At 39.6% G+C, this 22,933-nt stretch overlaps 2 protein-coding genes across 2 annotated transcripts; both read left to right on the top strand.

Moving 5' to 3' along the window:
- The first annotated feature begins 1,818 nt into the window (after nt 1-1,818).
- Nucleotides 1,819-12,844, top strand: LOC121527078 (solute carrier family 22 member 13-like). The gene is made up of 10 exons (XM_041813763.1): nt 1,819-2,277; nt 4,209-4,312; nt 7,859-8,013; nt 8,136-8,307; nt 8,408-8,528; nt 8,625-8,719; nt 8,795-9,009; nt 11,957-12,065; nt 12,153-12,347; nt 12,433-12,844. Exons 1-10 carry the CDS (start codon nt 1,903-1,905, stop codon nt 12,503-12,505), a joined length of 1,614 nt encoding a protein of 537 aa, XP_041669697.1. The 5' UTR covers nt 1,819-1,902; the 3' UTR covers nt 12,506-12,844.
- Nucleotides 12,845-14,665: 1,821 nt separating this feature from the next.
- LOC121527489 (solute carrier family 22 member 13-like) lies at nt 14,666-21,949 on the top strand. Its single transcript, XM_041814467.1, has 10 exons — nt 14,666-15,068; nt 16,129-16,232; nt 18,446-18,600; nt 18,802-18,973; nt 19,096-19,216; nt 19,313-19,407; nt 19,488-19,702; nt 20,632-20,740; nt 20,855-21,049; nt 21,691-21,949. The coding sequence occupies exons 1-10, from the start codon at nt 14,694-14,696 to the stop codon at nt 21,758-21,760; spliced, it is 1,611 nt and encodes a 536-aa protein (XP_041670401.1). The 5' UTR covers nt 14,666-14,693; the 3' UTR covers nt 21,761-21,949.
- The last annotated feature ends 984 nt before the right edge of the window (nt 21,950-22,933 follow it).

Raw genomic sequence — 22,933 nt, 5'->3', positions numbered from 1 at the left:
TTCATGCAGATAAAGGCATAATGAGGAAGGTTTCTGCCAGACAAATACATCAGATTAAGAGAGCAGATGCTAAAAGGACATCACAAAGCAGCAAACAGGTATTTGAAGCTGCTGGTGCCTCTGGAGTCCCACCAACCTCAAGGTGTAGGATCCTCCAGAGGCTTGCAGTCATGCATAAACCTACTGTTTGACCACCCCTAACCAATGCTTACAAGCAGAAATGGTTGCAGTGGGCCCAGAAATACATGAAGACTCATTTTCAAACAGTCTTATTGACTGGTGAGTGCCATGCAACCCTGAATGGTCCAGATAGAGGAGTAGTGAATGGTTGGTGGATGGCCACCATGGCCCAATAAGACTGCGACGTCAGCAAGGAGATGGTGGAGTCTTGTTCTGGGCTGGAATCATGGGGAGAGAGCTGGTAGACCCCTTTAGGGTCCCTGAAGGTGTGAAAATGACCTCGGGAAAGTATAGAGAGTTTCTGGCTGACCCCTTTCTTCCATGGTACAAAAAGAAGAACAGTGCCTTCCATAGCAAAATTATCTTCATGCATGACAATGCATGAAGATCAATGTCATGCTGTGAAGAATACCTCTGTGTCATTGGCTGCTATGGGCATAAAGGAGAAAAACTCATGGTCTGGGAGGCTATCCTGATATCTTGCAATGAAATTCAAGCAGAAACTCTCTAAAAACTCACAAGTTCAATGGATGCAAGAATTGTGAAGGTGATATTAAAGAAGGGGTCCTATGTTAACATGTAACTTGGCCTGTTGAGATTTTTTGATTAAATTAGCTTTGATTTCAGTAAATATGACCTCATAATGCTGCAAATTCAACAAATGGCCATTTTCAGTCTTTAACAACCTATAAAATGTTTTCAAACTCTGTTGTGCATCATAATTTGGAACAGTGCATTTTGATTTTTCATTTTTGAATAAAAGGTTATAATTGGTTTGTTCAATAAAATTTGAATTATGCTCTAATGGTTGATGACTTGAAAAATATTCTGTCATTTGCATTGACTACTTAGGAAAATCAGAGAAAAATATCATTTTCATAATCATTTGGAACGCGATGTAAAGTGTCACTGTCAGGTTTTATTACCTAAAGAAGGTTAAGTTGAACTTGTTTTTCTTCTCTGCATCCCTAAGGGCCCCTTACATAAAGCCCAGTTGCCCCATATCAGTGGTGGACTCAGGGTGTTTGAGGGGCAGGGGCGAAAATAATGAAAAAGGCCCCTGCTGTATTTAAGGCACCAGCACAGGTAAAGTTGTCATACATTTATGGTGATATTGTCATGGACAAGATTAATCTTTTTTAATTATCTTAGTACACCTAATATACCTTTGTGACACAATAAACCTTATACCAGTGAGCTTAGTCAGCGTAGCAGTTGTCAGGGTGCTGAGGAGAAATCTCTTTATGGCCATGTGTTTGGAGATATTATTGCCTTGTTTGGGTCTCCTGGGATGTCATCATTGAATATCAACTGAAATTTTGTTTTATGAAATATGACAGTATGTTAGGAACATGACACGTTTCAATTCAGGGCTGTCCTTTTTTGGATAATTTGAACCAGTCTATCTCCTGAGCTTTTACTGTCTTCCAAGCACAAAGATGAAGTTAATGAAGGTGTCAGTGTTATTAAGGTCTAAGGGAAGATGGGCCTGGCTGTAGAGGTGGACAGCTTATCAGCATCTGGACTTCACCCGGAGACATCCTTACATCACATTTTAATACCTCGGTAGTCTGTTAGCAGGTTACAAAAGCCCCGTGATTGTCAGTTTACACATTAACTCGCTGGATGCCGGTCACGTTGACTGCCACAGTGGCTGGATGTTGTCTAAAGCCGGAGCTCTGCGTCTTCCATGCAGCACTCTGAGCTCATTCACATACAAACATGAGCAACTTTGGACAGATCCTGAAGGAAATTGGGGAGTTTGGTTTATTCCAGAAGCGTGTGGTGGCTGCGTTATGCATCCCCAGTATTTTTGTAGCTTTTGATGTGATCTGTCAGGTGTTCACAGGTCTGAACTTCCCACATCACTGTAACACTGATTGGATCCTGAAACAAGGGCCGAACCTGACGGAGGAGAGGCAAAGAAATCTCACTCTCCCTGTGAACAAGGATGGGAAGTATGAGAGTTGTGAGATGTTCACACCTGTGGATTGGGACTTGGTAACAATTGAAACGTATGGGATTAACACAACAACAGGATGCACTGATGGATGGGATTATGATGCACCTGTGGGTGCTTCCAGCATTGTGACAGAGGTAAGAGTAAGGTGTTAATATACACCTGCAGAGCACCTTAGTGCAGTCCTCACTAAATCTGCCTTATTTTTATGTTGACTGATGCTGTCTAAAAAATAGGATGAGAGAAAAAGTCTTAGTAGTTGTTTCTGTAGTGGAAATGAGTAAGAGTAGGGGTGTCCAAACTTTGGCCCGTGATGCATTTTGAATTGGCCTGCTGCAAATTCCAAACATAACCTAACATACGGCCCACACACAAAATTCTACTTATTGTATTGTACTTCTTAGTTTTGACGCTAGGTGGTGCTGCTGTGTTAATTCTCTAAACAAACATCTTGATAACAGGAATTTGTTAAACATGCATTTTTAATGCCTAAACTATGACACCCTCTCTTGTTGACCACTACTGTGAGACGCTGCGTCTGTTTGGACGAAAATACTCGCTAAAGACTTTGAAAATAAAATCAGATTAAACTTCCTCTAAGGACTTGAATAAGAGTCCTCAAACCGACAGTTAAAAGTAAAACCTGACCTGCAAAACCTGATAACAAAACATTTAATAAAGCCCAGTAAACAGTCTGCTAACAGGAAAAAACTTTTCCTCCATGAAAGTACTCCACAGCCTGATTTATGCTTCTGCGTCGCTGACCATTTGAAGTTCTGCGTCGAGGGAACGCGTGGTTCTGCAATTCACCGCCATGCCGCTAGGGAGGTCTGGCTTTTTTGGAGGTGCGTGTCAGGCTACGGCGTAGGGGTTCGCATCGACACAGAGGGCTATGCGTAGCTACACCATTGACTTGATGCAGAAGCATAAATGAGGCTTAAGGCTAAAGCTAATGAGGCTATGTTTGCTAAAGCTAATGTAGCTTCATAGCTAACTAGCTAAATTAGCTTTGCATTTTGTTAGCTTTAGCTATATCAGTTTAACAGTTACATTACCAATGTAGCTAAGGTAGCTATGTTAGCCTAGCTACATTTGCTAAAATTCACATTGCAAAATCTTACATTATAATGTTAACTATGTAGCTAGCATAGCTACATTAGCTTTAGCTCAAACTAACAAAGCAAAAGGCAGGCAGCATTTGCATAACTACTTTTACAACAGGTCTATAATAATTTCATCCTGGATTAGACCTCTCACCTTTTTTTTTGTTTTATTTACAGAAACTGCTTTGTAATATTAGTCATGTGGTTATTTCATTAATGCGACTGGCACAATTTGTCTGTGAATAAAGTTGAATAAAAAAAAACAAACTGGAAGTTTGTTGTACCAGCAAATTATGTCACTTCGTCCTGACAGACGTACCGTCTCATAGTAGTGATCTGCAAGACAGGGCATCTGAGATCTGCGGTGCAGCCACACCTCTCTAGTATAATCAGCTGCTGCCCCATATTTATCTGTTCCAATTTTCAGTTGCCGTATGGCATAAACATGCAGGAAATGCAGTGGCATTACCAAAAACTGGTATTAAAAAATGCACTGTCAAGCAGCATTTGGGTGGACTATTGCAGAGCAACTCAAACACAACCAGCGCAAAAGTATGTCATAGCCCAAGCATCATTCTGTTCTTCTGGAGGTCCACAGTGAAAAAGATTTGATAGCTCTGCTATTTAGTAGCTTAGCAATTGCTCTGGGCAATACATTAGTTGTTGACTTTGTTTCGTCCCTTACAGGCCACCATACTTTTCCTCAAACATTAGCATATGCTGTGTATACTGGCAGAGGCTCGTGCTTTGACGGGTAATACTCTGGTATTTTTTCACAAGAGTGATTTATTATCATATTTCTAAACTACAAAGCAAAATTTTATAATATCAAACAAACAGAAGTGTCAAATTATACCCCAAATGCTTGAGATTTGCAACAGCAGAGGCACCACCACTATATAAGGAAAACAAACAAATCCTATGCTATTTTTATTGGATTTTTTCACCATGCTTTCCATCATCAGTTCAACCTGGTATGTGACAGGCACAGTTTGATTGAGGCGTCACAGTCCATCTACATGGCCGGTCTTCTGGTTGGAGCGCTGGTGTTTGGGCAGATGGCTGACAGGTATATATGCACTAACATTTGTACTCCATGTATGTATGTGTTGTTCCAGCTGTAGTTAACAGCATTTAAATGCATGAGTCTGTCCCTTAAATGTTTCAGAGTTGCCTTGAAGAGTTTAGGTCTTCAAGTGTCTGACCTTGAAGAAACCAAAGCATTGACCATCCAGTCAGTTTTCTTCAGTACTGGGTTGGTGTTCTTATAGAAGATAGAGTTTTTCAGTAAACAATGGCAGTTCCCCTTCTTCTCTAGCTAACCTAACCTATGGAGTACCACAAGGTTCCATCCTTGGTCCTATTCTTTTTTCTCTCAACATGCTCCCAAAGGTAAAATGCAAAGCAGATGGATTAACCAGATTTACCGTCTGTCAGACAGATCCATCTTGGTGGATACAGGCATGGTTTAGCTGTACTGCAAGCCTGTAAACATGGTGGCAGATGAAGGGATTAAACGCAGCTACTTCAGCTCCACTGATAGTGAACAACAATGGCTGCCTGTCAAACATGTGTTGTGTTGTGTTCTCCCCAGGGAGACACATGCCTTCTTTCTCATGTTTTGTTGCTCTGATTGGCCCATTATAAATGTGACAGAACACTCATCCACCCTCTGAGTTATTTCTCTTAAAGTTTCTACTCTTTTCAAACACAGTCAGGTGGATTTGAAACATATCCCATGCCATGGTTATGTGAAACAGTATATTGGGTATGTCAGGTTAACCAAAAGGTCAAAGACACACTTCTCACTTTACTACTATGCTGATGACACCCAGCTTGGCCCCCAGAAAAATCCCAAATCCTATCAAATCTCATTTATTTACATTCTGCCTCATGTCACCAGTCCAATTACATACAGTGTTTGGACCTTCTCGTCCAGACTTTTGCCCTGACTCCCCTTCACTCTGTTTTTTTATGTCATTTTAAAATCAAGAGGAACAGCATGTGGTACGCAGAGTTGACAAGACAGTTTTACCAAAACTCATTTAAGCAAGTAATACCATATAGCAGGATGGACCCTGTTGTGGAGACTTTAGGTAGGATTGGTAGCTGCTAAATGCTAAAGAATGCCTCCTGAATCAACTGGGTCCTGGGTCCTGGGTCAACTGTTGGTGAAAGCATGATAGCATTTTGGATCAGGTTTGCCTGTTGGCTTGCATGGTTACAATCATGGCTAAATATAAACAAAATAGATTGTTACCTTGTTCATGCTCAAGGTAGGACTGATCCCTGGGCTTTGAGTATGAAATACACTATATGGACAAAAGTACTCTGCCACCTGACCATTACACCTGTTCCTACTGGAATGACACTGTATTTAAATACATGTGCTTTAATACAGAGTTGGCCCCCACAGCATTTATGAGGTCAGGCACTGATGCTGGATGAGAAGACCTGGCTTGCAATCTGCGTCCCAGTTCATCCTAAAGGTGCTCAAAAGGACTGAGTTCAGGGCTTTGTGTAGGCCATTCAAGTTCTTCTACAACGAAACCCCATGTCCATATGGTTCTTGCTTTGTGCACGGGGGCACAGTCATGTTGGAATAGAAAAGGCCCTTCCCCAAACTGTTGTCACAAAATTGAAAGTGTAGCATTGTCCAAAATATCTTGGTTATCAGTAGCATTAGAGATAAGGAGTCAAGTCCAAATGCTGAAAAACAGCCCCATCCTTCACCAAACTTAATAGTCAGACACAGTGGTGTGCACAGACTTTTCAAGGGTAGGGGCGAAAAGAAAAAAAGGGCACATACAGCACGTTCTCGCCACTGAAGAGGGCACTAAGTTTGGTGTGTTTTCCAGGGCATTTTAGACAAGTTTTTATGTTATACAAATGGCACGTTATCAAGCCTTAAAACATACTAACTAGACAGACTACTCAAGTTAGTTTGTAGTTAGGACAATCATCCACAAGAACTGTGTAGATTCAACGTTGGACTGTGAAGAACACACAGAAATAAATAAATAAATCCCTAGGGGGTCTGGGGGTCTTCCGCCAAAACATTTTCAATTAAGAAGATGCCATTTCCTGTATTCTAGTGCATTTTAACACCATATTAGCACCAGATAATCCAAACTGGTTCTGTCAGATATAGTTCTGGCTCAATATAGATTAAAAAAGGGCCCAACATAAAAGTCATTGCAACCGTAGTGTTTTGCCAACCAGGAGGGTACTTAAGCATATGTTTTTACCATGTTTTTACCAGCCAAGAGGGCGGTTTATTATGTTCTAACTAGCCAAGAGGGCAATTTAGTGTTTTTTTTTTCCACCCAAGAGGGCAGTTTGGTGTGTTTTGCCTACAAGGAGGTCACTTTAGGGCGCGTTTTGGTTCCAAAGAGAGCACTTTAGCATGCTTTTTGGCTCCAAAGACAGCAGTTTAGCGCATGTTTTGACTCCAAAAAGGCACTTTAGTGCGCATTTTGGCTCCCAAGAGGGTACTTTAGCGCGCGTTTTTCAACAATTGGGCCACAAGGGGGGGCAACTGCCCCCCTGTGCACACCACTGGTCAGACAGGTAATGTTCTCCTGGCAACCAAGACTCACCCTTAACAAAGAAAGGTGATTTGTCCCTCCACAGAAAACATTTCCACTGCTCCATAGTTCAGTTTTAGAGTTCTATACAATTCCTGGCATTGGCCTTGATGATGTGAGGCTTGCATGCAGCTGCTCAACCATAGAAAACCTATTCCAATATGCTTTTATTAATGCTGCGTTCCATTTACCTTGGAAGTTGGAAATGGGAATGACTTCATGTTCGTCTGAAAAAACTGATTTCCCAGTTGTTTGTGTTCCATTTGTCAAAACCACAACGAGTTGGAAAAACGACAGATGCCGTTTTTTTGTTAGCCAGTCACTGTTTTTAGCTACACTGACCAGCTGCTAGCCGATGAGGCTTTAAAACATCACATTGTGCAGTATTGCTGCACATTACATGCCACCACAGGGTAGTGCAGTGTCTACAATTTCTAAAAATGCACTGAGAAACAGCAAAAGGTTCACCATGTTGTGTTGTTGTAAGTACGACTTGGGGAGACGATGACAAAGTTACGATGACAAATGGAGTGCAGCATTATGCCAGGGGAAGATCTGAACTACCCAGCTATGGAATCAGTAGAGTGTTGGTGACTTTTACACACCTTGCACCCTAGCAGTTGTTGATCCAACTCTATGGTTTTAGCCTGCTTGTGGCTGGGTTGCTGTTGTTCCTAATTGCTTCCACTTTCTAATACTTACAGTTGACTGTAGAATATCCAGCAGGGATAAAATTTCACAAACCGTCTTATTGCAAAAGTGGCATCCATCACAACACCATGCTTGAAGCCACTGAGCTCTTCAGAACGACCCATTTAGTATCACAAATGTTTGGGACTGCATGGCTTGCTGCTTGATTTTATACACCTGTGGCAATGGGTCTGATTGAAACACCTGAATTCAATAATTAGGTGAGGCCAACTACTTTGTATGTAGGGTAGACAGATGTATATGATACCCACCAAGACAGATTCTGAAATGTCTGGCACTCACAAAAGTACCAACTATCTTGTGTCTTCTCTTTGTAGGTTTGGTCGACGCTTCGTGGTTCTGCTTTCTCACTTTCTCCTGATGTTATTTGGGGTTGGTGTGGGCTTCTCTCCCAACATCTATGTCTATATGGCGCTAAAGTTTTGTGGCGGCATCGCTTGTTCAGGCATTGTTGCCAATGCATTTGTCTTAGGTAGCTGAAATGTTCATAATTAAGCATTTTTCCTGACATTGATTGTCTTGGTTCTGCATTTCTTGTTTATGTGTTTATATTTAGAAAAGCTGATGCCATTTCTCTGTGCATTTTGTTCGAAGGTGGAGAGTGGAGTAATTCTTCCAAGTTTGCTTTCTGCACCATTATCTGCCATTCTTTTTTCCCTCTTGGACTGATGATGTTGTCTGGGATTGCCTATTTGGTTCGTAACTGGAGGATCTTACAGATTGTGCTCTTCAGCCCTCTTGTTCCTGTCCTGGGATTGTTTTACTGGTAAGTGGCATTAGTTTCTAGACTATAAATCCAAATCTCCCTTTAAAGTATAGACAATTTATTATGAAGATAGGCTCTCATTGTCCTTTATTTCAACTAGGGTTCTTCCAGAGTCAGCTCGCTGGCTCATCACCCAGGGAAGGAAAAAGGAGGCCATAAAGGAGGTCCGGAGGGCAGCCAAGGTGAATGGGAGGAAGGTCTCAGAAGAACTGCTGGAAAAGGTAAAGTAGATTAAACCTTTTTTTTCTTTTCAAACCAAATGTTGTAAAGCTCTGATATGAGAGTACAATGAATGAACTTAAACCTACATTATAAAGATGGAAGCTGAGGAAACATCCAAAAGAGGAACCATACTGGATATCTTCAAAATATCCTATCTGAGGAAACGTGCTCTCATTATGAGCTTTGTCTGGTGAGTATTTATTCCAATCAAAACCTGCTGACACATCTAGATACTTCTGCTCTTAATATACTCTTCTGTTGACAGGTTTGCAACTAGTCTGATGTACTATGGACTGAGCCTGAATGTTGGCAATTTTGGTCTGGATATCTACCTCACACAGTTCATCTTTGGTTTAGTCGAGCTTCCTGCACGTCTGGGCTGTTTGCCTCTCCTCCAGCGCTTTGGGAGGAAAATATGTCAAGCAGTGATGTTGTTTTTAGGAGGTGCTGCTTGTCTTGTGATTCTTGCCATCCCTGAAGGTAATTTGTCGTGCAATAATGGGAGTGAAGCTGCAGTTTAATCCGTTTTAAATGCAGCCTTTATGTGTTTTAGAAAAACAGAGAAAATAATGTCGGCCCTGAAGGTCAAAGTACAACCACTTTTCAGAGAGAGCATTTGGCAAACCAGGTTTCAGAAATTACTAACACATCTTGCAAAGATGTTTTCAGAAAGAAAACACGTTTCAAAGACAAACTTACATTTAAGATCAGAAGAGAAACTGCTTACAATTTTAGGTTTAAAAAAAATCCCACAAATTGCCAATGAAAGGATTTCAATAAAAGTGTTCTGTTGAAAGTTTACCAAAAGATCCCTTAAACTGTTAAGATTTCAAAAATACTAACCTTGCAAGGCAGATGGATTAGTTAGATTAATTGCCTGTCATCGGGCAGACCCATGGCTGCCGCCAGTGTAGCATTTAGCTCAGATGTAGCTCTTGTATAGTGGCAGTTTTATCAAAATTGGCTAATGTTTTTATTAGTTAAAGTGCAGAGTACAGCACTGAAAGCTTCAGCTGGTGAGAGGAAGTTTTAGCACTTTTCCCTCCTGACCTTGGAATGAGTTTTTTTCTACTGACAAGCTCCTCCATTCATAAACTACGGTGGCATGTGACTGTCAAGCTCAGGTTACTACTGGTGCTGCACATGTCTACTACCTCATTTAGCCATGTTGCTCTGATTGGCCCATTCTGAATGTGACAGACAGAACGATTGTCCAATCACCTTTTGAGAATTTTTTTGTAAAGTCCTGCCCTTCCGGAACGCATTGTATGGGAGGTGTCCCAGATGAATGTGAAATATGTCCTATGCAATTGATATAGGAAACAGTCTATGTGGCATTTCAGATAACAAAAACACTGGAAAGTTTCAGTTTTCAAAAATGTCAAATTTATGGTCCTTTAGTTCAGGATTTTTTTTCAAAGGAAATTTTCCAAAATATTTGATTCAAAGTGTCAGAAAATTCCCAAGTATTGCTTGTTAAAGTTACTATAAAATTCCTTTAAAATATCTATGAAAATTTTGCGAATTGATTTTTTTTAAATTCGCCAAACTCTCAAGAAAAAATTGATTTAAAAAATTTCCCATATACTTTTTTTTCATCATGCCAAAGAGCAAAAAAAAATCTAGACTGTGGTTAGCAAACATTAATAAAATATAATCAAATCAAACTAAATTAAATCAAACTAATAACATAAAAGAAAAATATGCCAGATTCCAATATTTTCCAAAAATCGTTCAACAAAAGTTTCTAAAAAATATATTTTTTTAATTGTAAACTTGCCATTGAAAGTTCTGGGATGTTTTCGAAAATGTCCAGAAAATCTCCAAAACCTTAAAATTTCTAATTATTCTTTTAATTTCCATGTAAAGTTTCGCAGAACTTTTAATTTATCTATTTTATTTGTTTATCTATTTAGAAAGGTGTACAAAATGATCAAAGATCTTGAAAAGATTCTGGGAGAAACATTTTAGAAATTTGTGATTATACATTTTCAGTATGGTCGCTCTACAACATCTTTTTTAACTGTTATGTGTCTGAGATGGTTGTCAGGTCTTTGCCTTTGCATTAGGGGGGCCCACAAAGTTAAAAATAGTTTCTTGACCCCATTCTCCAACTTGTAATCCTTAACCCTCTGGTACCCCCTGTGCCAAAAATGCACACTTAGTTGATATTTAAAAAAAAAAAAAAAACAAAAAAAAAAAACTTTGTCCTTTTTCACTATTAATATTATCACGTATTGTATTTTTTGTGCATTTTTGCACAATTTTCAAAATCTATCCCAGCCACAACAATCAGCCCAACATAAATAAAGTAAACCTTTTTTATAGCGTTACTATCCCTGGTGTGCAAAAAATGCGCATTGAAACCCATTCATACCACTTTTTTTTATCCATATGTCATTAAGGCATGAATCATGCATTTTCTAGTTTCTGGGCTTCATTTGAAAGTTGGGGCTTTACATTTGCACCTGGACCATTTTTTTTACCCTGTGATGTCACTTTTACCATATATGGGCGAGAGCAGGAAATACATGTTTTTTTTTTCACCAGAATGCAGTGTCATACTGCCCTTTGCTCCCCTTCTCACTAACTCTCTGAGGGTTTGTTTAAGTGCAGATCAGTGTGTTAGTCTGTGAGTGTATCTGTGCAATAATCAAAAAATAAGTTATCTAATTTTCACATAGTAACTTGCAAAAAAATCATTTTTTGTGTATTTTGCATCCAAAAATGCAGTGACATCATCAATAAAACATGGCATTTAAAGGGTTAAAAAAATTAAAATGAATGAGTATTTGACATTTATGATTAGGGCTGACCTTAAATGAGAAAAAAATAATTCAATAACAGTAAAACAATTTTGAAATGTATGATATTTATATCATGATTTAAATGTGTGCATTTTTTGCGCAGAAGGGTGAAAAACGTGAGTATTTTAGAATAACTGACCTCACAAAAAAACTAATAATGCATTTTAACCAATGTTGCTACTAATCAATGACATATGCCAGGCTGCAATCATCCATAAATAAGTTACTCACTTTCAGTGTAGTATCTTGAAAAAAATCAATTTGTGTTTGTTTTATCAAAAACTTTTGTGTACATGACAAACATGGCAATTAAAGGGTTAAAAGACATGACAATTATTGAGTATTTGGTATTTTTGTTAATGGCACAAGCTGATGAAACAAGGAAAAAATTGAACTGTTAAAAATAAACTAGTATAACTTTTTTATTTACAGTAATAATCCCTGTGCATTTTTTGCACACTAGGAGGAAAATGAGGCAGCAATCTGTAGGGATACCAGAGGGTTAAACACTTTAACATTATTTTTCTCACAATGTAAAGTAAATCTCATGATTAAGGATAATGGTTAAGTTATGTGTGACATGAATTTCTTTTCTTTCTGAACTGTAACTTTCTCATCAGATCTTCCTGTAGTGATAACAGTCATAGCAGTTCTTGGAAAATTTGCTGCGACTGCCAGCTTCTCTATAGTCTATGTTTACACAGCAGAGCTGTATCCTACTGTTTTAAGGTAAGGTCGGTCATGCCTCAGATTGCTCCTGTCTGCTGTTATTACATACTATGTGACTGCTGTTGTGTCTCCTGTCTGTGCTGGTAGGCAGAATGGTGTCGGTCTGAACTCCATGTTTGCTCGGGTGGCGGGAATCCTGGCTCCACTCATCAGGCTGCTGGACGTCTACCATCACATCATCCCCATGCTGATTTACGGCATCATTCCCATCGCTGCTGCAGGTTTTTGTTTGTTACTGCCAGAAACGCTCAATGTTGAACTCCAGGACCATCCTGAGCTCATGTAAGTTATGAAATCTTCACAGAAGAGTATTTATTCCACTTAAAAGAACCTCCTTTTAACTCTGCTCTTCTTCCTATAATTTCAGAAAACCAGAGGTTGTTCCTGAAATAGGACCGCTAACAGATGAAGACAAAACAGGAAAGAGCACAAAAATGTAAAATTGAGGCAATAATTTACCAAAAGAAGTCAACTGCAAAACTTCCAATCAGTCATGTTGTCGTGCAGCTTTTGTCACGTTTTGTGTATTTGCCACCAGTTTAACTTTGCACTTGGATTTGTGTGTTTAAATTAATTTATATTTTCTGTGCACTTTAAAAGGTTTTTTTTCTCTTGAGTTGAACTGCTGAGCTTTTCTTGGATATATTGTATCTGTATGAATTTTAGATACGTCTGTGAAGCCTTAAAAAATTATACGTCATATCACATCTATTATCAGTGAGTCACTGGTTAATATTTCAGCTGTAAATATATTTGTTCTGTTAATAAAGTTATTGAAGACCTGGTGAACATAGTTGGGTATTTGGGTTATTTCCCTAGAAAGCTGCCTTTAATGCCTCTATTTTCAAACTTCCTGATTTTTGCACAGGTTGACGGCTTAGCTATGAAGTCTGACATTACTAGCCAAATGGTTAATTCAATGGCCCAATCCAGATGATTCAGAAAAGGGCTCATTTATGGTGTACCATCACTGTCAAAAGTCTGTATGCGTAACTTTCAAACTTTGTATCCGTGTTTGAAAGCTTTGTGCGTAAAGAAATGCTTTGTACCCCAAAAAATGGTTTTGTATATATGAGTCAGCAAATTACGAGTGTTTTTATGTGAGTATGAATCTAAAAGCTACGACTTCAAGCAGTCACGAATACGAATCTGATTTCTACGCATACGAACTCGAGTCCTTGGGTACGAGGTGACAAGCATTCAAATGACATCACCCGGGTCGCAGGCAGGTTGTAGGGAGACTAATTGAGCCCTGATTCCGCCGATCGCACATGCGCAATGATGACTGACAACGGGGATGCTGCTGCTGCTGCTAGCTCCGACTCGGCATCACAGGTAAAGTAAATAACGTGATATTTTATCAACATTTTCAGTATTATTTTGATAACACTTCATTATGGATTTTTTAAACACATACAAGTTGTAGCTTTAGCCCACTAGGTCGCAAGCTAAAGTTTTCTCATATGTAAAATGAACGGTCAAGCCCTCGGTAAGAGAGCAGGAGGTTCATAACGCTTTTTGCCTCGTACCCAAGGACTCGAGTTCGTATGCGTAGAAATCAGATTCGTATTCGTGACTGATTGAAGTCATAGCTTTTAGATTCATACTCACATAACAACACTTGTAATTTGCTGACTCATATAGGCCTATACAAAACCTTTTTATTGGGGGGGGGGGCGTACAAAGCATTTCTTTACGCACAAAGTTTTCAAATACGGATACAAAGTGTGAAAGTTATGCATATGGACTTTAGACAGCGATGGTACACCATACTCATTCTGGTTAAGAAAAGGGGTTCACTTTTTGAAAGAGACATGTAGCGCCCCATTATGTAATAATGCCCTATTATGTAATAATTCTAACCATAGGGCTTAGTGTGGGCTCCAAGGTATGCCCTACCCAACTACCTTGCCCTAACTCTAACCGCTTAGTTGCCTACAAAATGCATTATTACATCATGAATTGAAAATTTATTATATTATAACATAATGGGGCGCTAAAAGGCTACATTTAACTGAAGCAACAATAGATTTGAGGTATGGCTGTTAAATAATGAGACTGCACTTATGAGGATAAAACCACGTGGTTCACAGTCACACTGGGTGTTAGATATTAAAGGTTGGGTTTTCATGCACAACTGCTGTAAGTTTCCAATAAGTGATGTCTTTAGTTCACTGCTAGCTACTGACTGAAGTGCACATGCTTTTGCTAAGGCATCAGAAAATTATTAGCTTAAAAGTTGAGCTATGCGTTAACTTGAAATTTTTGGTGAAAGAGAACAAACCAGAAGCAGATGTTTAAGAGGATGAACATCCATGCACATCAAAAAAACTTCTGTAAACATGCAATATATTGAACAAATTCTTTTAAATGATCAGCAACTCAGAATAAGAATGATAGCAAAAAATGGTCTCCATTCATAGAGACACTTTGGCTAATTCTGTATGATTAACACAATGACGATTAAGTAGTTTAAGTTTGTTTTTAGCCATTCAGAAAAGCTCTGTCATTTTCAGACAACCATTAACTAGCTGGACAGGAATCCTGTTTACCGTTAATGGCCAGACATTACCCAGAGTTTGACCTCTACCTGCTCTGTGCAGCACTGTGCACACATCAGAGGCAATCATGAGTAACTTTGGGGAAATCTTGAAGGAAATTGGGGAATTCGGGTTGTTCCAGAAACGTTTGGTGGCTGTGTTATGCATCCCCACTATGTTTGTAGCTTTTGATGTGATCTGTCAGGTGTTCTCAGGTCTTAACTTTCCACATCACTGTAACACGGACTGGATCCTGAAACAAGGGCCGAACCTGACGGCGGAGAGACAAAGAAATCTCACTCTCCCCATGAGTGAAGACGGGAAGTATGAGAGCTGTAAAATGTTCACGCCTGTGGATCTGGACTTGGCAACCATTGAAGCGTATGGGATTAACACTACAACAGGATGTGTAAATGGGTCCAGTTTTGACACACCCATGGGTGCCTCCAGCATCGTGACTGAGGTAAGGGGTGCTTTTTTTATATAGATTTAAGGAGCCAATTTGTTTCAATACATCTAATTTTAAGCTCATGTAATTCATGTGGTTATCTTAAGTATTAGGTCACACTGTAGGTGTTAAACCCCTGTAAAAGGGACAGGTCCAGAAGACAGACAGACACGTTGCTGCTGGCTCTCATTGAACAGTGTCATAAATGCTGTGCAGGCCACCTTCTCCCCCTAGTGGCTAAACCTGGAAGTACACAAAAAAACTAACATCTTAAGACCAAACTGATAACAGATATGAACTGAAAATCAAGCATAGCAAAATACAATAACACTTTTACATGACTATTTTTTTTATCACATACTGTTTTTTTAATCTCTTTGAAATTGGTTTACAAGCCATTTCAACTTAAAGTACCACTTTGAAAAGCTCTTTGCATCAGTGTTAAATCTTTTATATCCATTACACTGGCAGGTAGAACTCATTCAGGGTCTACCCTGCCTCTCCCTGAATGACAGCTGGGATAGCCCCAGATGACCCCAGATAGGACAAGCAGTATAGAAAATAGATGGAATGGATGTTTAGGAGGTATAGTATAGTGTTTGAACTTGTTTCCTAACCTTACAGGCTAATCAGGAGGTGAACTGGAACCTCTTTAGCAACCACACCTATTTCGATTTTGGTCCAAGTGGGACTTGAACCAGTGACCCTCTGATTTTAAACCAAGTCCAACACTCTGAGCTCCTGCTGACCCAAAGGTTATATTAATAAACCCCAAGTTGTCGATAAGGCAGGGGATTTCAAACTGTTTTCCCAGTTGGCACACCTAAGACCACACCAATATCTCAGGGCATGCCATATTCATACCCATGTGAAATAACCTGTACAGTATATTTGTTTGTTTTATATCTGAAATAATAAGTTGTTGAACAAATTCTCACAGGGAATCTAGTCTTACCTGAAGGTACACTTGTGTTCTTCGACACATTACTTGTAAACCACTGTTCTAGAGAAATCTAAAACTGATTTTGCGTTGTTCTTTCTTCTCCTTCTCCTCCACCATTTGTCCTGTTCTCAGTTTGACCTGGTGTGTGAAAAGAATGGCTTCATTGAGGCGTCTCAGTCCATCTACATGGGTGGTCTTCTAGTTGGCGCTGTGGTGACAGGGCTGATGGCTGACAGGTAGATGGTAACTTTGACCTTTATAATGTAGGTTTGCATAAAAGAGCAGAACTTATAGCTTTTGCAACCTTAGAAATTAGGTGTTATTTTATACACAATGATTTTAAAGACTGTTCATTGTCTCAGTCCCATGTGATAATATTCATGATTGTTGAAAGAGGAACAGGAGTAACTGGTCACATCAAAGAGGTCTGTCTCGCAGCTGTAGGCTAGTTGTAGCTTGTTATGATGGTTTCCTGACTCCTTAGCTCTTTTAACCTTAACCAGAACTAAAACTTTTTTTTAACACCATTCATTGGATGAAGTATGAATAACATATAAGCTTGTCACAAATAAAATCAAATAGGGCATTTTCTGCATCAGAAAAACAATACTGAGATTAACCCAATTTATTACATATAGGTAATAAAATGTTTGTGAGGCCTGAAGAGCTGATGTAGAAAGTCTGTGCAAAGATGCCTGTTGTCTTAAAGGAGCTATATGTAAGTTTTCCACTTTCACACTTCCCATTTTTGAGTATACTGTATATTGGTGCACACTTTATCCCAATGTGAAGAACAAGGCTCTTTATTTCTTCCTTGTTTGCCAGCATTAGCCTGTTGAGTCATTTATCTGTAAAGAACCCAGGCCGAATTTTCCGTGAAATCTCAACGGATTTGACGTTGGGTGCTACGTAGCATGCGTACCCCCCTGCTATGTTTCTACCTGGCGACGGTGTGTAGAATGGAAAGAAGCGGCAATGGAGAAGAGGCTGCTTTCGCGAATAAACGACTGGCTAGCACAACCCAAACATCCACACAAACTCAGCGTAAACATAAAAAAAAAAAAAACAAGATAGTTTTATCTGCTGAAACCCATCAAGCTAAATGAGAGCTTGACTGATGCCAGGGGAAATCGAGGGTAAATATCGGTGGAGCATTTGAGAAATGGAGGGAGCTTTGCTCTGTGCTTGGGATAAATATTGATCCAGAGATGGCAGTCTTTCTGTAGAAAAGTTAGGGCATGACTTCAGACCATGAAATACAATGTAGTATTTTATGTTCTATAAAACGTATGCTACATTACGTTAGCTTGCTTACGAAGATGCTATCCAAGCAACACTAACGTCACGTTGCTCATTTAGTGTTTTATTTTGTTACTTCACTTACCTCCTCTGTATACATGGTGCCAGTAAATCACCTTGGTTTGCGTGTGTATTAGCTGATAAACTGGAGGCTCATTCATGTGCAAGGAGTGTGCTGTTGTGGACAAGCAACACAATACTGTTGTAGTTTACCTAATGGCCGCCGGTGTCACTACACTGATTTTTTTCTAAAAGTTACATGCAGCCTCTTTAAGCTTGGCATACACTGTGTGAATTTATTCTGATTAAGACAATTTGGTGTCGTGCAAATCTCAAGGAGGTTGTGCTGACTTTCAGTCTGATCGTGCGTTCTTTGTTGTGCAGTGTGCAAAGGGATACGACAGGGGACTACTTCCTGACCAGGTGCTCCTGATTGCTCAGGTGGATTTTTGGCAAGTTTGATATTTTGGTTGTACGACGCCACTCACTCATACAGTAAGAGCCGAGCCCTGAGCAGAATCCTAAACTTTGAGGCATTTTTCCTTTGTAAACTGCCAGCCCTCTAGTCTAACTCCCGTAATTTCCCCCAAGATTGACATTCAGACATAATAAAATGCATGTATTATGATTTATTGAAAGTGAGAAAAAACATTGCATTTTTAGTGGGTTTGATGGCACATTTTTTGCGCTTAACAGCTTGAGTGCAACTCTTGCTTTCCAACAGTGTATTTTAGACTAACTAAAGAAGCTGAGCTGGAAATAACGCGATCAAATAAAAATACACAGTCTTGCAAAAATTCATGCCATATACATGAACACAGCCAAAAGTATCAAAAATGAAGAATGAAAAGCACGTTAAATTCGCACAGCCTCCCCTAAGGGTTAAAGTTAGATTTCTGTCGCAGTTGTCCTGATGTCACGTACAGTGTGAACACTCGGGTTGTGCATGACCATCGGACCATATGGTGTGAGAACATAAACCGATGCTCATGTGTCATTAACGATTAAGTTGCATGGTATGAGCTGATTGTTTAAGAGTCTGGTGGAAATCGCATGTATGATCTCTAGAATTTAAAATGTTTTCATTTTAGCAACTTTAGCGTGTTTATCTTCATGAACCAATCCAACAGATCGACTTTTCTCTTCATAGGTTTGGTCGACGCTTTGTGGTACTGCTGTCCCTCCTTCAGCTGCTTTTGTTTGGTGTTGGAGCCGGTTTCTCTCCTAACGTCTACGTCTACATGGTGCTCAAATTTGGTGGTGGCATTGCTGTTTCAGGCATTGTTGGTAATGCATATGTAATAGGTAGGTGGAACTTACGTCTGGGTCTTTAGTCACACAATAAAGAGGTCACTTTTGACCTAAGCAGCTTCAAACCGCAAATCCAACTTATAGGTGTCTCTTAGATTTCTCAGTAATAAGGAGTTTCTTTGGCAAGAGGATTTGCTTTAACAAAAACTCTAAAAAGTGGACTGTGCTGAAAAAAAGTTGATGATTCTGTTGAAGGTGGAGAGTGGAGCGAGTCCTCCAAGTTTGCTCTTTGTTCCATTCTTTGCAACACTTTTTTCTCTGTTGGATTGATGGTGTTGTCTGGCGCTGCATATTATATCCGCAACTGGAGGATCCTGCAGGTTGTGCTCCTCAGCCCTCTTGTCATCGTTCTGGGAATATTTTACTGGTCAGTAGCTACTTAGGCAACTCTGAACTTATATTTTAGATGCTTATTATTGTAACAGCTGTTTATCGGATGAATCAAAATGCAAACCTTGGCTCATAATCATGTGCTTATATATGAAATAGGGTTCTCCCAGAGTCAGCTCGCTGGCTTGTCACCCAGGGGAGGAAGTCAGAGGCCATGAAGGAGGTCAGGAGGGCAGCCAGGGTGAATGGGAGGACAGTCCCTGAAGATCTGCTGGAGAAGGTAAAGTGCGTCAAGAAAACTCGTTAGCTACAGCCAAATTCAGAGAGCACTAAAATAAATAAACACCAAACTTAAATGTACTTCTGCGTTGATTAGCTGGAGGTTGACGGTACATCTAAAAGAAACGGCATCGTGGACATCTTCAGAATCCCATATCTGAGAAAACGTACTCTCATTATGAGCTTTGTATGGTGAGTATGTTGAATGAAACCTACTGCCAAGTCTTGCACTGGTTTACTCATTGATTATGTCATTTCCAATCCTTTTACAGGTTTGGTACAAATTTAACTTATGATGGCCTGAGCCTGAATGTTGGAAACTTTGGTCTGGACATCTACCTCACACAACTGGTCTTTGGTTTAGCAGAACTCCCAGCCCGTCTTGGCTGTTTGCCACTTATTCAGCGCTTTGGGAGGAAATTTTGTTTAACAGGAATCCTGTTATTTGGTGGTGCTGCTTGTCTTGTGATCGTTGCAATTCCAAGAGGTAGGCTGTTATCCAGTTTTTGGGAAAATAAACATTTTTTTTTTCTGCTGCCAGCTGGAATCTATGAATGAGACAAGCCAATCTACAGCAAATAACAATCATATAATGTATTTTGATACTACTACCTACAGGTGGCAACATAACCTTATAAAAGGAATACAAAAGTCATCCTTACTCAGTCAACAGCATGCATTAGCAGTGCTGGGCTGTCAGGGCAAACAAAGCCTTTTTGGCCTTCACTGCTAGCTCACTTGGTCATTTCCACCTGGCATTTTACCATCAAACTGTCCGCTTGTAATAGCAAAATAAATGTGCACATTAGGCCGCATAAGCTTCTAAAGCTTTGTGTTTTTTAGTCAAACTTTTTCACCAACTTTTCTCCAGTTATCACCCATCTTTCTCTCTTGATTATAACCTTGGCTGTCTTGGGTTGGAGGGATTAACCATCAACAGGGTATGGACAGCCCTCCTCACACGACCAAGTGGAGAGAGAGAGAGAGAGAGAGAGAGAGAGAGAGTTTTGTGAGGGGAAAAGCAACTTGAACAATAAGCCTTCCTGCCCATGTCCATCCTAGCAAATGCAGCATGTTTAATGAACTGTACATTGGCTCTCCTGGCCCTAAAACCAGCCTAGCCCAGCAGGAACTCCACTTTTTCACTTTAGCCACTCTGGATCCAAATTCAAAGTAAATCTCTCTTCAGCTGGAGTAAATGAGGACAAAATTGTTGCTTTTGAGTTTGACAGTCCATTCTTTGCCATGTTAAGGACTGTAAGTAGGCCTCATATGTCAGAATATGTTATGGTCTGATTGGTCAGTGGACTGGACTAACTAAGTTGAATAATTAATGTGAAGTTTTTTCAGGATGTTGAGATTTGCAGTGATTCTGGTTGTTGTAGATTTTCACACATTACCTCATTTCCTTTCCAGATTGCCCTGTTGCTGTAACAGTCCTAGCAATACTGGGAAAATTTGCATCCACTGCCAGTTTTACCATCATTTATGTATATACTGCAGAACTGTACCCCACATCTCTAAGGTAAAGTTGTTAACGTCCCTGAGGTAAAGCTGTTCTTCAACATATTAGTAGCAGAAATGGTCATGTTTTCTATTTGCATGCTATTTAATCAATACTATCTGTCTGTGCTGGTAGGCAGAATGGTATAGGTGTGAACTCCATGTTTGCTCGAGTCGGGGGGATCCTTGCACCACTGATCAGGCTCACAGCCATCTACCATTACTGCCTCCCTATGCTGATATATGGAGCCGTCCCTGTGGCTGCTGCGGGTGTCTCTTTACTGCTGCCTGAAACGCTCAACGTTGAGCTACAAGACCATCCTGAAAACATGTGAGATGATAAAATCCTCCTAAAACACTGCATCTCTTTGTGTTTCAAATGCATGGACCACCTCCTGTTTTTATCGTCTTCCCAACCCATGTCACCATATAGTTCAAGTTTTGGAGCATTTTTATGCATATGCAGAAAACAGATAATAGTGAAAATGTGTCACAGACCTGATGTTTGATTAAAGAGCCACTGAGGGGGAAATTGGGGAACAAGTTCTGGTCAAAAGAGGAATGTTATGTCCACTGCTCCTGCTCACTTCAGATACCTTAAAACAAACAACTATGTCTGGATTCCAATAATCAGCACACACTACAAAACATCTTAATGAATAACAAATATTTCACCCACACTGTAAGAAACTGGTTTCTTTAAATTCCACATCTTTGGAGCTTTAAGGCGGGGTCAGCTAAAATATTTGCTCCTTTTATTGTTAGATGCCTGTCTAAGGTTAGTCTGAGATATCTGAAGTTCTCAGTGAGTGGCAGAGGAGTTGAACCAAAACAAAATTCATACCCCAAGTGCTCTCATAAGAAAAATCCAAGATAAGAAAGGTTTGGTGAATGTCAGAATCTTCTTGAATAATGTGTAAGAATACACAAGTTTTAAGAACTGTAATTTATTTAATTCTTCTTCATTTTCAGAAATCCTGAGACTGGCACTGGATCCTTTTCACTTGACGTCAAACATCAGGAAAGAGAACACAAATTTTAACATGAAATGTTTTTCTCTTTGCTCTGTATTAGATAACAAGTCTCTACTGAATCAAGTAAAACTTGCGTGGTGAATGTGCAGGTCACAACTTGTCCACGAGAGCGTTTTGAAGTTGTTGGATTGTGTATTTGATGAGTTTGATGAGGGAAAGCAAAAATTCCATCTGCTAACATAGTGTTAGCAGTGCAGCTGGTTTAACGGCCCAGATCTAGAAACAGCTTGCACCGACAACTAAAGGAAACAAACCTTTTACTAAGACTACAGGAATTAAGGCAATGGGCGAATTTGCAAAAATGTTGAAGTATCCCTTTAATATAAAGCTTAGCTTTCACTGTTACAGAAAGTCGTGTCATATATCTCTACATATTTCACTGTACCTACATAAACTTATTCTGCACTTGTAAGTTTACTCACCACATCTTTCATATATTATACTGTGAATAGGCCTGTCCACAGAGTAGCTGGGCCCCTGACAAACCCAGTGAATAGGCCCTCCCTGGTTGTGATTTACTGATTATATCGATGCATTTGTGTTGGATCAGTAGTACTGTCTAGTGCTAGCATACATCCTGGCTGCACCAGGGTCTTCTTTTTGTCCCTTGGGTTCATTTAAAAACTAAAGGTGACTGTGCTTTTGAAAATGTAGCACCAACTCTATGGAACTCTCTTCCACTTCAGACACGTTCAGCTGCTTCAGCAGATGCTTTAGAAGAGCCTCATCTTTTCAGATCGGCTTTTGAACATCTAAAACATTGATTTCTGGATAACTGCAATTTTTCTGTGGCCTTTCATATTTTTGATGCTCTGATGTTGTTGATTTGTTGTGATTTTATTTTAACTGTTGTGAAGCACTTTGTGAAGTTGTTTTGTGAATGATGCTATACAAATAAAAATTATTTACTTAAAACCCATTTTTGCTGCTTTTTTGCCACTTTAAATCCAGTTTTCCAACTTTTTGCCCATTTTTGCTTCTGTTATCCTGTTCTTGCCAGATTTAATTCCTTTTTCCCACGTTTTAAACCTTTTTCACCACGTTTTTGACAATTATTCAGACTTTTTCTGACTATTTTCCCAATTATCTGGTCATTTCCCCCCCTCTGACCCATCTTAGCAACTTTCAACCTTGTTCTTCCATGCATTTTTTCCACTTTTAAGCGCTTTCCACCATTTTGT

The sequence above is a fragment of the Cheilinus undulatus genome, linkage group 19 (assembly GCF_018320785.1).
Source record: "Cheilinus undulatus linkage group 19, ASM1832078v1, whole genome shotgun sequence".
Classification (NCBI taxonomy): Eukaryota; Metazoa; Chordata; class Actinopteri; order Labriformes; family Labridae; genus Cheilinus; species Cheilinus undulatus.
The sequence above is the reverse complement of the archived record's forward strand: the minus strand, read 5'-3'. Positions and strand labels throughout refer to the sequence as shown.